Source organism: Mustela nigripes, chromosome 4 (assembly GCF_022355385.1).
Source record: "Mustela nigripes isolate SB6536 chromosome 4, MUSNIG.SB6536, whole genome shotgun sequence".
NCBI classification, from domain to species: domain Eukaryota; kingdom Metazoa; phylum Chordata; class Mammalia; order Carnivora; family Mustelidae; genus Mustela; species Mustela nigripes.
The window spans coordinates 91,128,794-91,142,422 of NC_081560.1; the positions used below are offsets into that span (position 1 = coordinate 91,128,794).

Consider the following 13,629-nt stretch of genomic DNA (forward strand, 5'->3'; position numbering starts at 1 on the left):
TCCAGAAGGTTGCTTTCATTGCGGTTTGCATGCTGAGAAAGTTGCTTGGACTTCATCTGTGATAGTCTATCTCCTGTGGTATGTGACTGCTCATGCCTCTCTTGTTTTCTTTCCTAGTTATTTTAGTTTTCAGCCTAGCTTCCTGGGAATCACCCTGGGTCTACGCAGCTTCATGGTTCCAAGATTTCTTAGGGATGTGTCGCAGCAACTTGATTAAGACTTCGCTTCTGCCAAATGGTTTTGTTGTAGGTCTTGGGTAGCACATTCCTATTTTACACAATTAGCACATAGATTGTACGTGCTAACGTGTACGTCTTCTCAGCTATACTTTTTCTGAGTCTTTTCATGGCTCCTGTGCATTAGACGGTCACCTCACTGTCAACCAGCTGTGTGTGGCTGGGTTGGGCTTTTTTGAGTCCCTGCTAAGCACGCACACAGCTTCAGCCGAGCACATGCTTGCTGCAGTCATGACCCCAGCCGCAGACCTGCAGAGCCCCTGGCCTTCCTGCTTGCACATCACACAGCTTGTCAGCTCCCCTTGGCATCGCTGCATCCCAGATTAACCAGCTCCTTACACTGTGTGACTTTGGATCCCATTCACAAGGCTTCTCCTAATTGGGAGGAAACTTCCAGCTCACGATGCTCAGTGTGGGAGCTGGGGGAAGAAGGGAGCAACACAGACGAGTGCACTGCTGTCGTTCCTGAATTCTGTAGGTTTCAGATATAAACCATTCTCAGACAATTGTGCAAATCAGACATTTCCCAACCACCGAAATAGTCACTTTTGTTGCTCTAGTCTGGTTTTATTTCTAGCATTCACGGAAAGATTTGTTGACCATAAAAGAGGACCTTGCTACCGTTCACTTTTAAATTATGTAAACTATACGTATTACTATGTTTTAATCCAATCTTTGGCTTTATTTAGAACTTCCAAATAATCCCAAGACATGTCAGCCCCATGAGGCTCAAACGCCATTATCTTGACAGGTGGGCAGTGAGCCTAGAAACAGGAAGACATGGTGTAACCATCTCCTCAGACTCGTTTCTAGGTGAGAAGGCATGTAATCTGCCCCAGTGTCTCTACAGCAGTTTAATAGGCTGGAAAGTGAAGCCTCCCAACAGTGATGCCTTGTCTGTGTATTTTACCACAAACTTCTCCTGAACTATGGGACATGTATGAGGTTAAGATGTGGAACACAGCTTTTCTAAAGGTTCTCTGCTATTTATTTGCCTGTACCAGATAAGTTCTTGGCTATAATGCAGCAGACATTCTCAGGAAAAGAAAATATCTTACTTGAGGTATACTATCTGAAAGGATTAAAGCAACTGTGAGGCGGGCTGCTTCCTTCGTCCTTCGTATGTACATTCGTGTGTGAGTCGGCTCTATCCCTCACCTGCGACCCTGGTCTTCCTGCGGCTACTTTTTTTTTATGTTCCTTCCCTCATTGTGAGAGTAATACAGGCTTTTTTATTTTTTTAATATTTTATTTATTTGACAGAGAGAGATCACAAGTAGACAGAGAGGCAGGCAGATAGAGAGAGAGAGAGAAGGAAGCAGGCTCCCTGCTGAGCAGAGAGCCTAATGCGGGACTCGATCCCAGGACCCTGAGATCATGACCTGAGCTGAAGGCAGCGGCTTAACCCACTGAGCCACCCAGGTACCCCAATACAGGCTTTTTAAAAAAAAATGTGCATAGAACAAGATCATAGACTTGTGAACTCTGTGACACATCACTGTGGACAGTTTGTCTCTTATTTTGTGTTTATATGTTCACATAATTGTTGTCATATCACCAATATTATTCATATCATATTTTAAATTCTAATGTAAAAGTAATAAAGTCATTTTGCTGTAGAGATTTTGGAAGATCCAGAAATGATTGAAAATACCTGGGTATTTGATTTGCAAGCACACACACACACACACACACACACACATATATATATATATATGTTTTTATTTTTATAAATATGGTCTTATGGGATATACAGGTTTTTCATTACATATTTGCATTTGCTTGATAGCATAAGTATTTACCAAATTGTTGCCCAATACATAAATATAAATTTTAGTGCAAAATATTTCATGGAAATATAATAATTATTTGACTTTTTTCTATTCTTAGACATTTAGACTTTTTCTGGTTTTAGAGAAAAACGTGCATGAAGGAAAACAAGTATTATTTTGTCAGAGCTATTTCATGAATAAAAAACTGCTGGATGTAATGACACAAATGTGTGTATTTGCGCAGGTCAGGTAAGCTCCATCTGTGCTGTTCTGAGAATAGACCAAATGACAGAAGTGCCACCAGGAAGAGTGTGGGAGTCTGAGGATTAACCAGAAAGAGTTTTGTAATGTGGAGAAAGGGGCGAGGAGGGTATGTACATTCTGGTGTTGGGACCCAAATCTCCAGAACATGGTGGTATGGTCACATAATATCCTGTGTCAGGTGGAGAGTCACATATACACCAGGTCCACTGATGATGTCTAAGCAAGAGGTGAATTTACAATGTACCCTGAGGTTACAATGTACCCTCCCACACATGCTGGGCTGAAAGAGTAACATGGGCCCATGCTCACGGAAGCCAAAGCTCACACAGATGTTGGTTCTCTGTATAGAACAAGAGGAGTGAAGTCTAGGGTGAGAATATGCTTTGTGAAGTCGGGCTGTAAAAGCCAAAGCAGTAATGTCTGCAGTAGAGTTTTGTTTCCCTAAGGCCTGAACAGATTAGATCCCGGGATTGGGCACAATCTCTGTTCCATGTTTGGGTGGGATGTGGGTGTAGACACTTACTTTTTATGTTCACATCACTGAAAAGCCACCCTCTCCTCCACACCCCTCCTCAAACACACTTATCTGTTGTGCAAGTCTTCTACTGAGCATTGCTCTGTGTTGCTCTGTAGTCACTTGTCCCTTTAGGGAACTGGCATGACTCAGTCTGTGAAATTCAGTGACACAGTTGAACTCAGAGCCTCCGTATATCCATGTGTTCTTGTGAGGAAAGAAGCACCTGCTGTTGTGTCGTCTACGGTCACCCTGTGCTAGTAACCTCATGGGCATGGGTCTCATATCACCCTGCCTACACGGACAAAATGAAACCAAAAGTCTGAGCCTCAGTAAATCACCTGCCATGAAAAGCACAGATCCCGGTGGAATGTTGGGGATCACCTAGTGCTACAAGAAATCTCTGCTATTTCCTTCAGAACAGTGTCATCGGAATGGACTGAGTGTGTAGCAACTCAACAGCCCTGGGCTTACAATCCTAACTCACATAGCAGCTACAAGAATGAACATGGTATAAATAGAGGGACCCTCAGCCACAGCCAAAGAGTATATTTGAGAGCATGTGTGCAGATGGATCTTTTCTTTCCATTAGCTGTGACCTTTTGGAAAGGAGCAAAGTTGGCTGTGGTTTAACTGTTCTTATTTCATCTTTCAGCACCAGAGCCAGTGGTTTCAGAGCCCCAACCAGCAGGGCCAGCTTGACTTCAAGCACTTCCAGGAATCAACCACATTTGAAGGAGAACATAGCGCCCTCCTTCCACCCACACTGCTTCCAGGACCACCACCCTCCCCCTCTTTGCACCTCCCAGTCCAGGGCAGCCCAGGTCCAGTTAGGGAAGGAAAGTGCTAGAGAGTTGAGCCACAGGACACAGTGCCTAGGACCCCCAGCAGTGACATTAGCTCACACGGCTTAAGTAATTTGCTAGTTTCCTCTCTGTGCCTCCATGCTTTCCACATGCAGAAATAGTTCCACATGTCTGAGTAAGGGCCCAGACATGTGTCCTAAGAGGTCTGAAGAAATTTTTGACAAGGAGTAAATCAAAATTAAATTTCCTCTTTTTTGTATCTTATGGATTTTATGTTGTTTCAATATGGGAACCTCAAATTGGTTTTCAAAAGCACCTGTTTCACAAGAACTGAATCTGATTGTAAATAAAGAAAAACGCTTCCCAATTTTAAATGAGATATTGTTTAAATTCTAATATATTAAAGTTACTACATTAAATGGATTTGTTAACAAAAATAGAAAGATAAACAATCACTACCTTTTTCGCAATTACCACACACTGAATATTTTATTTTACATCCATGTGTGTAGAAATATACACACACATATTAATGAGTGCCCAATTGTTAGTGTGTGTGCATGTGTACATGTGTGTTTCTCTTATTTCTAATGTAGAGCTGCCAACAGTAGAGGGTAATGTTGTTGAGCACTCACAGGTACCCAGGAAAGTTAACTCATTTTATCCACACAACTCCAAGAGATGGGTCACTTAAAGTGCACTTGACAAATGAAAAAACTATGTCACAGAGAGTTCAAGTAGGCATAGAACCAAGATTTAAGCCCAAGCATATGGAGTTCAGATGTCCAGCACTTAACCTCTCTGCCATTCTACCTTTTCAGTGTTAGTGCAGCTTTCTTGGGGTTCTTGTGACATCAGGAAACATGGTGCCTGTGACACACTGGAACAGGTCTGAGCACAGCCACCAGTATTGCAACATGTTATAGTGTCACCACCAGAGTTTATTTAACGAAATAGGTCTGAATCTGCTAAACTTTGCAGGAGAAATAACCTGGAAACTTTCACTGTCTGTGGCTCACCTAGGATCAGTGGCCCAAAGAAAGCATCATAAGGACTATCTTAGAGAAAGAATTAGAAATGTGGAATTGACCATTATTACAAGTGATGCTGCATTGGAAGACTCAGTTGTCATGCTGTCCTTTACTTTGGACTCTCAGCACTAAATAAATTACACAGAGGCCAGAGAAGGCTTTTGATTGCGTTTATTGTGCCTATTATGAAAAACACACAAATCTGAGGTAACAAGCATGGTGGCTCCCAGGTTTATAAAATAAAGTCTTCAAGGCAGTTATCTGGTTAAAGAGTTCAAGGAATGCAGTTGTAAGGTGTATGGTGGCTCTACCTAGAGGCATGGGGACTGGGTGGCTGGGAGCTGGTGGACAACAATGAGGGGGTGGTGCAGAAGACTCTGTGGATGCCCCCTAACCCCACCCTGGAGTCATGGCGGAATCTATTCTAGCTGCAGAGTGAAAGCTTCTGTTTGCCCAGGGGTTTGTAAGCCTGTTCTCAGATAATGACACAAGAAGAAGACACATGTGAACTGAAATAACCCAGTATCAGAAAGAAGGCTCACTAGATCCTCAGCAGATACTTTTAGGGACAACAGCCAATGGCAAGAAGTGACACCTTGTGCCACCATGTGTTAGGAACTCTTCCCACTGCCACTGAGTGCTGGTCTCCCAAGCAGACAGATGACGATGATGATGGAGTAGACCAGGCTCTTCAGGAGGAGGAGGAGGTAGGTATAGTAGGCAGATGTGTTCCCAAGTTGCAGCTGCAGAGTGTCTAAAAGAAGCATTTCATTAATTTCACATGTTGTTTTGAAAGGCTAGGACTTATTAATGGGCGAAGGGTGACTGTATACACTTCTGATGACCTAGGTTAAAGTGACACACTCACACCAGCACAACTGGAGAATAAACACCTACATCACCATCTCCACCACCACCGGCCCCAAGACAACTCAGAACACAGTTTGAAAACACAGTTTGAAAACATCTATGAAATTCATCTAGAACGTTCCAAAGTAATAAAAAGTAAGGTTGTGTTTTAATGAATGAATCCAATGGGAAAAAGGCATTGGTGATAAATAGCTTTTAACATTTCTTCTTCCCTACCATGTTTCGAAGTAAGAATAAGAGGCAATATAAGTTCTGCAGAAATTTCATGGATAGCAATTAGCTTAAAACAAATACAACTTTGTTGGACTTTGTAACACCTCAGAATTGCGTTGGATCTTATAAATCTGACTCATGAAAAAAGAAAGAGTAAGAGGCAATATCCACTAAGTACAAACTAGTGTTACTTATTTTGGCAACTTTGTATGCACAGCTTAACTTTATTTAATTTTTCAATAACCTATGAGATTATTATTATTTTCACTCCCATTTTTACAAATAATCTGAAGACAGAGAGAGAAGGGCTGATTTCATGCAACTAGTAAGTACCAGAAGCTAGATTTCAAATCCAGCAATACATCATTTAAGAACATTTTCTCAGCTCTCTATAATTCTGCATATTCATGTGCAAAAAATAGCAAAGATATAAAAATGATTAAGCAAAACTATAAGCTAGGATGATGATAATGAAGAAGGTGATGATGATGGTTACAGCCCACAAGTTTTTTGATACTGGACATGGAGGGTGGATCAGCAGGGCTAGAACCAATGCTCTTCATCATTACCTCTGTTCATATGTTGGGAGAAAACACCAGGAGCTAGTACTTACGATGTAGCAACTAAGTGAGATACCTATGCTAGACATTTCACATATGTCACGTTATATCTTCTATGAATGAGTTAGGTGTTATTTGTGTCATTTTGGTGTGTTCAGAAAATGTAAATAGTTTAGCCACAGTCATGCAACTTATATTTAAAAGAGTGGAGTTTAAGTCCACTCTGTGGCACCAGAAGCCCTGCACTCAAACCCCCTCCCCATGTGTACACCTGTCTCAGGGTCTCGGCTTTGGGGATTAGAGCAAGAATAAAAACTAAAAGAGTATATGAACTCTTGATTCAGATGGTCTGGTATGAAGCCCTAGATCTTGCTGTGTGGTATGGAGACAAATAAATTTAGCTCATTGCCCCCCTGTGTAAAATGGGAATAAAATCCTCACAGTGAGTGTTAGGAGATTTAAACAAAATGCACTCACAATGCAGCACCTTCTGTATGAGAAGCTCTCAGTGTCAGTTCATGTTATTAACCACCAGCAAGAACATTTCTTTTAAAAATTTAGAAGCAATCTGGAAAAAAAAAATCTAGAAGCAATTGATATCCTGTTTTCCTCAGTCAGTAGTAACAAAGGTCACAGAAGTTAATGAATTCCACTGTTGAAAGAATTCAGAGCACATCACTGCACCCCTAACTTATCGTCCTCTCACACCCAAAGCAGCATTTACTGTGTGATGATGATTCCTGAGAGATGATGGATTGTCTTAAAATATCACTCAGTCTATTGTCCAAGATTAAGCATTCTGAGGTTTTTCCCTGAAGCCAGGGCAGTTCAAGGGTGATGTTGACGAGGAGGAAAAAATGCTACAGCAGAACATAAAGGCAAACATAGAAAAAAATCTTACCATTTTCATCATTCAGAGAAGATTTTGTGGAGTTAATAGCAGCAAGCTCTGAAAGAAATGAGTGCAAGTATTATTCAATTGTTCAAATCCATTATTTGATGTGTATCTGTGATGTGGATAGATAGATATTTAGATGATAGATAGATGATAGATAGATAGATAGATGATAGATAACAATTAGTAAGCAGAGAGGAGAGTCTTTACTAATATGACCTCTGGAATTCCAGAATTGATTGTTCTGAGTCTGTGTAATTCAGTAAATCAATTCAAAATTGTATTTTTGTACATGAAGATGTTGAACTTCATGAATTATGCATTTCTTTCCTTTTTTCCCCCATAGCTGGAGGGTAAATGCCTAAGACTACCATATATATATGGTAGTCTTAGGTATATATGTGTATGTATATATATATATATATATATATATATATATGATTTCTTTTCAGCAAAACAGAATTCATTGTTTTTTCACCACACCTGGTGCTCCATGCAATACGTGCCCTCCTTAATACCTACCACCTGGCTGCCCCAACCTCCCAATCCCTGCCCCTCCAAAACCCTTGGGTTCTTTTTCAGAATCCATAGTCTCTCATGGTTCACCTCCCCTTCCAATTTCCCTCCACTCTCTTCTCTCTATCTCCCTATGTCCTCCATGCTATTTGTTATGCTCCACAAATAAGTAAGACCATATGATAATTGACTCTCTCTGCTTGACTTATTTCACTCAGCATAATTTTCCAGTCCCATCCATGTTGATACAAAAGTTGGGTATTTATCCTTTTTGATGGAGGCATAAGACTCCATAGTGTATATGGGTCACGTCTTCCTTATCCATTCGTCCGTTGAAGAACATCTTGGTTCTATCCACTGTTTGGCAACTATGGCCATTGCTGCTATAAACATTGGGGTACAGATGGCCCTTCTTTTATTGCATCTGCATCTTTGGGGTAAATACCCAGGAGTGCAATTGCAGGGTCATAGGGAAGCTCTATTTTTAATTTCTTGAGGAATCTCCACAATGTTCTCCAAAGTGGCTGGACAACTTGCATTCCCACCAACAGTGTAAGAGGGTTCCCCTTTCTCCACATCCTCTCCAACATATGTTGTTCCCTGTCTTGCTAATTTTGGCCATTCTAACTGGTATAAGGTGGTATGTCAATGTGCTTTTAATTTGAATCTTCCTACTGGCTAGTGATGATGAACATGTTTTCATGTGTCTGATAGCCATTTGTATGCCTTCATTGGAGAAGTGTCTGTTCATGTCTTCTGCCCATTTTTTGATATGATTGTCTGTTTTGTGTGTGTTGAGTTTGAGAAGTTCTTTATAGATCCTGGATATCAACCTTTTGTCTGTACTATCATTTGCAAATATATTCTCCCATTCTGTGGGTTGCCTCTTTGTTTTTTTGACTGTTTCCTTTGCTGTGCAGAAGCTTTTGATTTTGATGAAGTCCCAAAAGTTCATTTTCACTTTTGTTTTCTTTCCCCTTGGAGACATGTCTTGAAAGAAGTTGCTGTGGCTGATATCGAAGAGGTTACTGCCTATGCTCTCCTCTAGGATTCTGATGGATTCATATCTCATATTGCCAAAGACTATTTTGTTTTCTTTCTCTGCTCATAGCTCCTAGCACAGTGCCTACTGCAAAGTAGGTGTCATATAAAAATTTGTTGAATGGAAAAATAACCAGAAACTGGCTGCTGTACAGTCCTCAGCACCCACTGCTGACTTGAAGTACTGTTCCCAAGATGAATCCATCCAACCCTAGAATCACAGCAGAACCTTACATGTTTATAAGGAGTCTGGTTTAGGTCACTTTCCCATCTAAGCAAAAGAAAGCAGTCATATCTTTCAAATCATACAAATTTCAATATCCTCACATACTGCACATAATTTTGTGGAGTGGTAGTATTTGTAGACATGACTTTGGAAGGGGAGTATGAATGAAAGTTAATACCTATTAAATGATTACTACTCTGCCAGACACTGTGTTAAAGGTTCACATGTATTACGTCATCTGATCCCCCAGTTACACTCATATCAGCTGAATTTGCAGGACTCCATTTTACCCAGAAGGAAATAAAATTTAAAGAGTCTATGTACCTTGCAAAATTATACAAGTGATTGTTAGAGCCAGCCCTCAAAGGATGATGGTGGGCATTTACATGAGTGAGAGCATGTGAAAAGCACCTTGTAAAACACCCCATAGAAATGGAACATAATTCCCCATTGTACACTGTCAAACACCATCTATTCCAGATATCTTAGTCTTTCATCTTAGCCAATGACCTTTTCATTACAGATACTCATTTTTAAAAATATTTTATTTATTTATTTGAGAGGGAGAGAGCATGAACAGGGAAAAGAGACAAAGGTAGAGGGAGAAGCAGATTCCCCACTAAACAGAGAGCCTAGGGGCACTTAGTCAGTTAAGTGGCTTTCTTTGGTTCAGATCATGATCCTGGGTCCTGGGATCCAGCCACCATTCAGGTTCCTTGCTCAGTGGGGATCCTGATTCTCCCTCTCCCTCTGCTTGCCTGTAGCTCCCCCTACTTATGCCCCCCCCCTCTTCCTTATTCTCTCTCTCTCTCTGTGTCAAATAAATAAATAAATTACTAAAAATATAAAAAAATAAACAGGGGGCCCAAAGCAGGACTCAATCCCATGACCCTGGGATCAAGACCTGAGCCAAGGGCAGGTGCTTTACCAACTGAACCCCCATTCACCCCTGAATGTGAACTTGTTTGTAGGGATAGAATGAAGACCGTGTCACATTTAGAGCCATCTGAACACACACAAAAAAGGAGTTGTATTTACCTATAGTGTAAATACAAAACAAAGACAAAACAAAACACAAAAGCACCCAACATACATACTAAGACAAAATTCAGTAAAATGATCATTGACCACAGGATACAGGAAGAGAGAGTTGCAACGCTCTTTTGTTTTATCCTTTTTCTGATATATTTAACTTTGTCCACAGAGACATGGTTATGGTGTGCAATTTTATGTACTCCGCACAATCTTATTTTGGTGGGCTTTTGAAAAAATAGGTTTGAGATATAACATTTGAATATATCCCAGAAAGGAAAATGTTACTATAATTATGTTAATTATAATTACTATAATTGTTAGATGATCATATTATATATAATTACTATATATAATATACAGTATATAAAATACTATATACAACTATAAATAATTACTAGAATTGTTAGATGTTAAAATATCCTCAAGAACTTACTTTACAGTGGCTTAAAGATCTCCTTTTTTTCCATACAGTGACTTTATTGATCATATTTATATCTGAAATTAATATAACACTGTATGTTTACTAACTGAGAGTAAAATAAAACTTTAGAAAAGATAAATGAAAATCTCTTATCATCATGTATTGTTTGACATAAAGACAGTACAGTAACAAGTTTCGTATAAAACCTGTACATGGGATCTAGGTGCTCTTTCTCAAGACTTGTCAAAAATGAGGACAAGATGAGTTTTTTCTCTTGAGAATCACTTCATCATTCTGTGCTTTCATGTATCTATATACATATATATAAGTTTTTATCAAAAACAAAAACAGGGATGCCTGGGTGGCTCAGTCAGTTGTACATCTGCCATTGCCTCAGGTCATGATATCTGGGTCCCGGGATCTAGCACCCCATCAGGCTCCCTGCTCAGAAGGGAATCTGCTCCTCTCTCTCTTTCTCTCTCTCTCAAATAAATAAATAAAATCCTGAAAAAAAAAAAAAAGAAAATTCTGTGAACCAAAATTAGAAATCTGCTATTGAATTGCATTAACAGAAATGTGTTTTTTAGCTTTCTTGCTATGAGAACTTGGAGACATTCCTTTCAGAAATGCTAAGTAAAATACGTCATATACACAGGAACTTCTCCCTTACCATAATTCTCACCATGAAACTTACTATACTTTTTACTTTTCTCTGCACACTAGAGAAATCAAAACCTAACAGGATACTTCAGCCAAGGGGTTACATTAAATTTATGCCTTGCTCATTTGCTTCCTGTCAGTTATAGAAATTAAAACATTAGGGCTGACTTATAATCTTATTTAAGTAAATTTTAGGAAAATATATAAATAAATAAAATGAATATAGTAATAAATTCTCCCATGTTGTGTTTTCAACAAGCATTTTCACTGGCATAATTTCATTTGATCTTCATCATAGGTCAGGTAAAAGTAAATGTTTAATGTGAATATTGTCATTGGAGCAACCAGGAATCTGGGAAATACCAAAAATTCAAAACTGGGTAATTTTAAAGATTTAATTGGCTGTATTTATAAGCCTATTCATGAGTCAGGCATCATCCTATCCAGGAAGTAGAGAGGAGCTTCAAAGGCCAATAAGAAAGAGGTTTTTCAAGATAGGGAGTGAGAAATAAATTATCAGCAAGGAAACTATTGGCTGAGGCAAGGTCATCCTCCTGTGGGGAATGGAGGGGGACCATCAGTAAACTGCCTAGTGCTGACCAGGAAGTTCCCATGTCCACTCATTAAAGATTACATTTCTGGGTGTTGACTCGGCAGTTGGGTAAGTATGAAGACTTAATGACTTGTGGCCTTAAGCTAACTGAGTATATTTTGAACCTGTGGTTTTCCTTTATAACAACTCTGCCTTTTGATCAGACTCTCAGATGAACGGAGAGATGGGTTCTAAATTGAAGGCATTAACACTACTCTCAGCAACTGCTCTGACATTCTCACAGTAATTGTTGTTCCTCTGGGTGATAACCTTTTTCTTAACCCTTGTGATAGTCACAGGTTTCAACTTCAGCTTTACAATTTTTGAGTTGGTCATTCTCTTCATTCGTTGTAATGTTCCAGTCTTAGATCATTTGCTTGGAGATTACTGGCTTTGTATTTGCATGTAAAGCTTTTGAGAGGACATAGCACACCAGGCAGATTATTATGATGCCTCTAAACAGGATAATTCCTCATGTTTGTCATAGTCCCCAAGACATGAAGCAATTAAAATCAAATAAGTAAGAAAGACACCATTAAAGAGTGACTTTTAAGCCACATGGCTTGCACAATGATCTGATGTTATTGGGTTTTAATTTTCCCAATAGTGTTCAACTTGGTATAGAACATGGTGTTGCCTACAGCAAAGATCCAGATTGCTCAGCGGAGTCATAATCAAGGGCTATTTTACTTTCAAGAACTGCTTTAGTCAGAGTCAAAGAGTTTTACTTGTTTGTTTGTTTGTTTTTTGTTTTTTTGGGGAGGCTACTCTTTGCTTTAGGAGAGCATCTGCAACAACTTCAAGAATGAAGGGAAAGATCTTGATTGTACTTCTTTATAATTATCCCTCACTGAAGAAGTAGGACCAGCCAAAGGAGTGAATCCCGGTGGTGTCTTGGTAATTCCTAGCTAACTTCCAATAGAACTTTATGGTAATCAACCAATAAGATGTCTTATGACCTTGAGAAAAATTAGGATTTTTTTAGGGTTATATTTTCTGCTAGGTAACTCTGATTCTAGAGATTAGGCCTCTTAGCATTGACCTGGGAGAATCAGGCCATTGACAGAGTAAAGGAAAAGAAAAGAGGGAGAAAGGATGTCATATCTAAAGTATGAAGCTTGGAACCCCTGTCCAGATGAAAGCAGTCTATTTGGATGTCAGCTACTTCTCTGTCCCTCAATTTGATTCAGAAACTCCAGTGTCTGGGCAGGACTAGGGGTCAGGTGGAGACTTCTGTAGCTGTGGAATGTGTACAAGGTTCAACTATTAGTTTTATAGCAGGAACACTTAGTAATGTCCCTCTTCTATTGGAAATGTCCAGGGCTATCTTCCTCTGATATTATGTCTTAAATACCTAATCACCAGGCTGCACCCTGTGACTGAGAGGACCCTTTAATTGTGCTTTGAGAAGGTTTCTGTAACCTGATGATTACAGGCTTGAGCATCAGACAATGAGGACTCACATCCAAAGGATCAGCAGAAGTTTGTACACTGAGACAATTCCAGGAAGTTTGCAAGGTTTTCCTAAAGGCTCCTGTGATTTTCCCTGTGAATTATGTGCCCTAGTCACTGGAGATCACAGAAGGTGTACCCAAAGAGGAAACCCATTTTTAAGAATGTCTTTGCAGCAATGAGGACATCAGCCTCTTGACAGGGAAAGGCTTTACCTCACCCAGAAAATATATAAACAATGACAAGGGCATATTGACAACATGTACCAACTGGCAGTGGAATGAAGTCCAGCTGCAGGTGTTCAAAGAACCCAGAGGGAAGAGGCATGAAGCCTCCAGAAAGCAAGCAATTTTTCCAGAATTATGGAGCTGACTGGTCAGACAATGGTGTTTTGTACTTTTGAAGTCTCCAACCTGGTGGTTACCAAGCCAATTCCTTAAAACACCAAAGGACTTTTAGATTTGCAATTTGGGCTCACCTGGGTGGCTGAGTCTGTTAAGCATCTGCATTCACCTCACGTCCTGA

The 13,629-nt window shown here is 39.8% G+C and overlaps 1 gene segment (V, D, J or C); it reads right to left on the reverse strand.

Annotated features, from left to right (window-relative positions):
• Positions 1-4,854: 4,854 nt before the first annotated feature.
• Positions 4,855-13,629, reverse strand: part of LOC132016346 (T cell receptor gamma constant 1-like) — a 27,749-nt gene continuing 18,974 nt past the window's right edge. Inside the window, 2 exon segments of the C gene segment in view lie at positions 4,855-5,377; positions 7,168-7,215. Of these exon segments, the coding sequence occupies positions 5,235-5,377; positions 7,168-7,215 (191 nt within the window).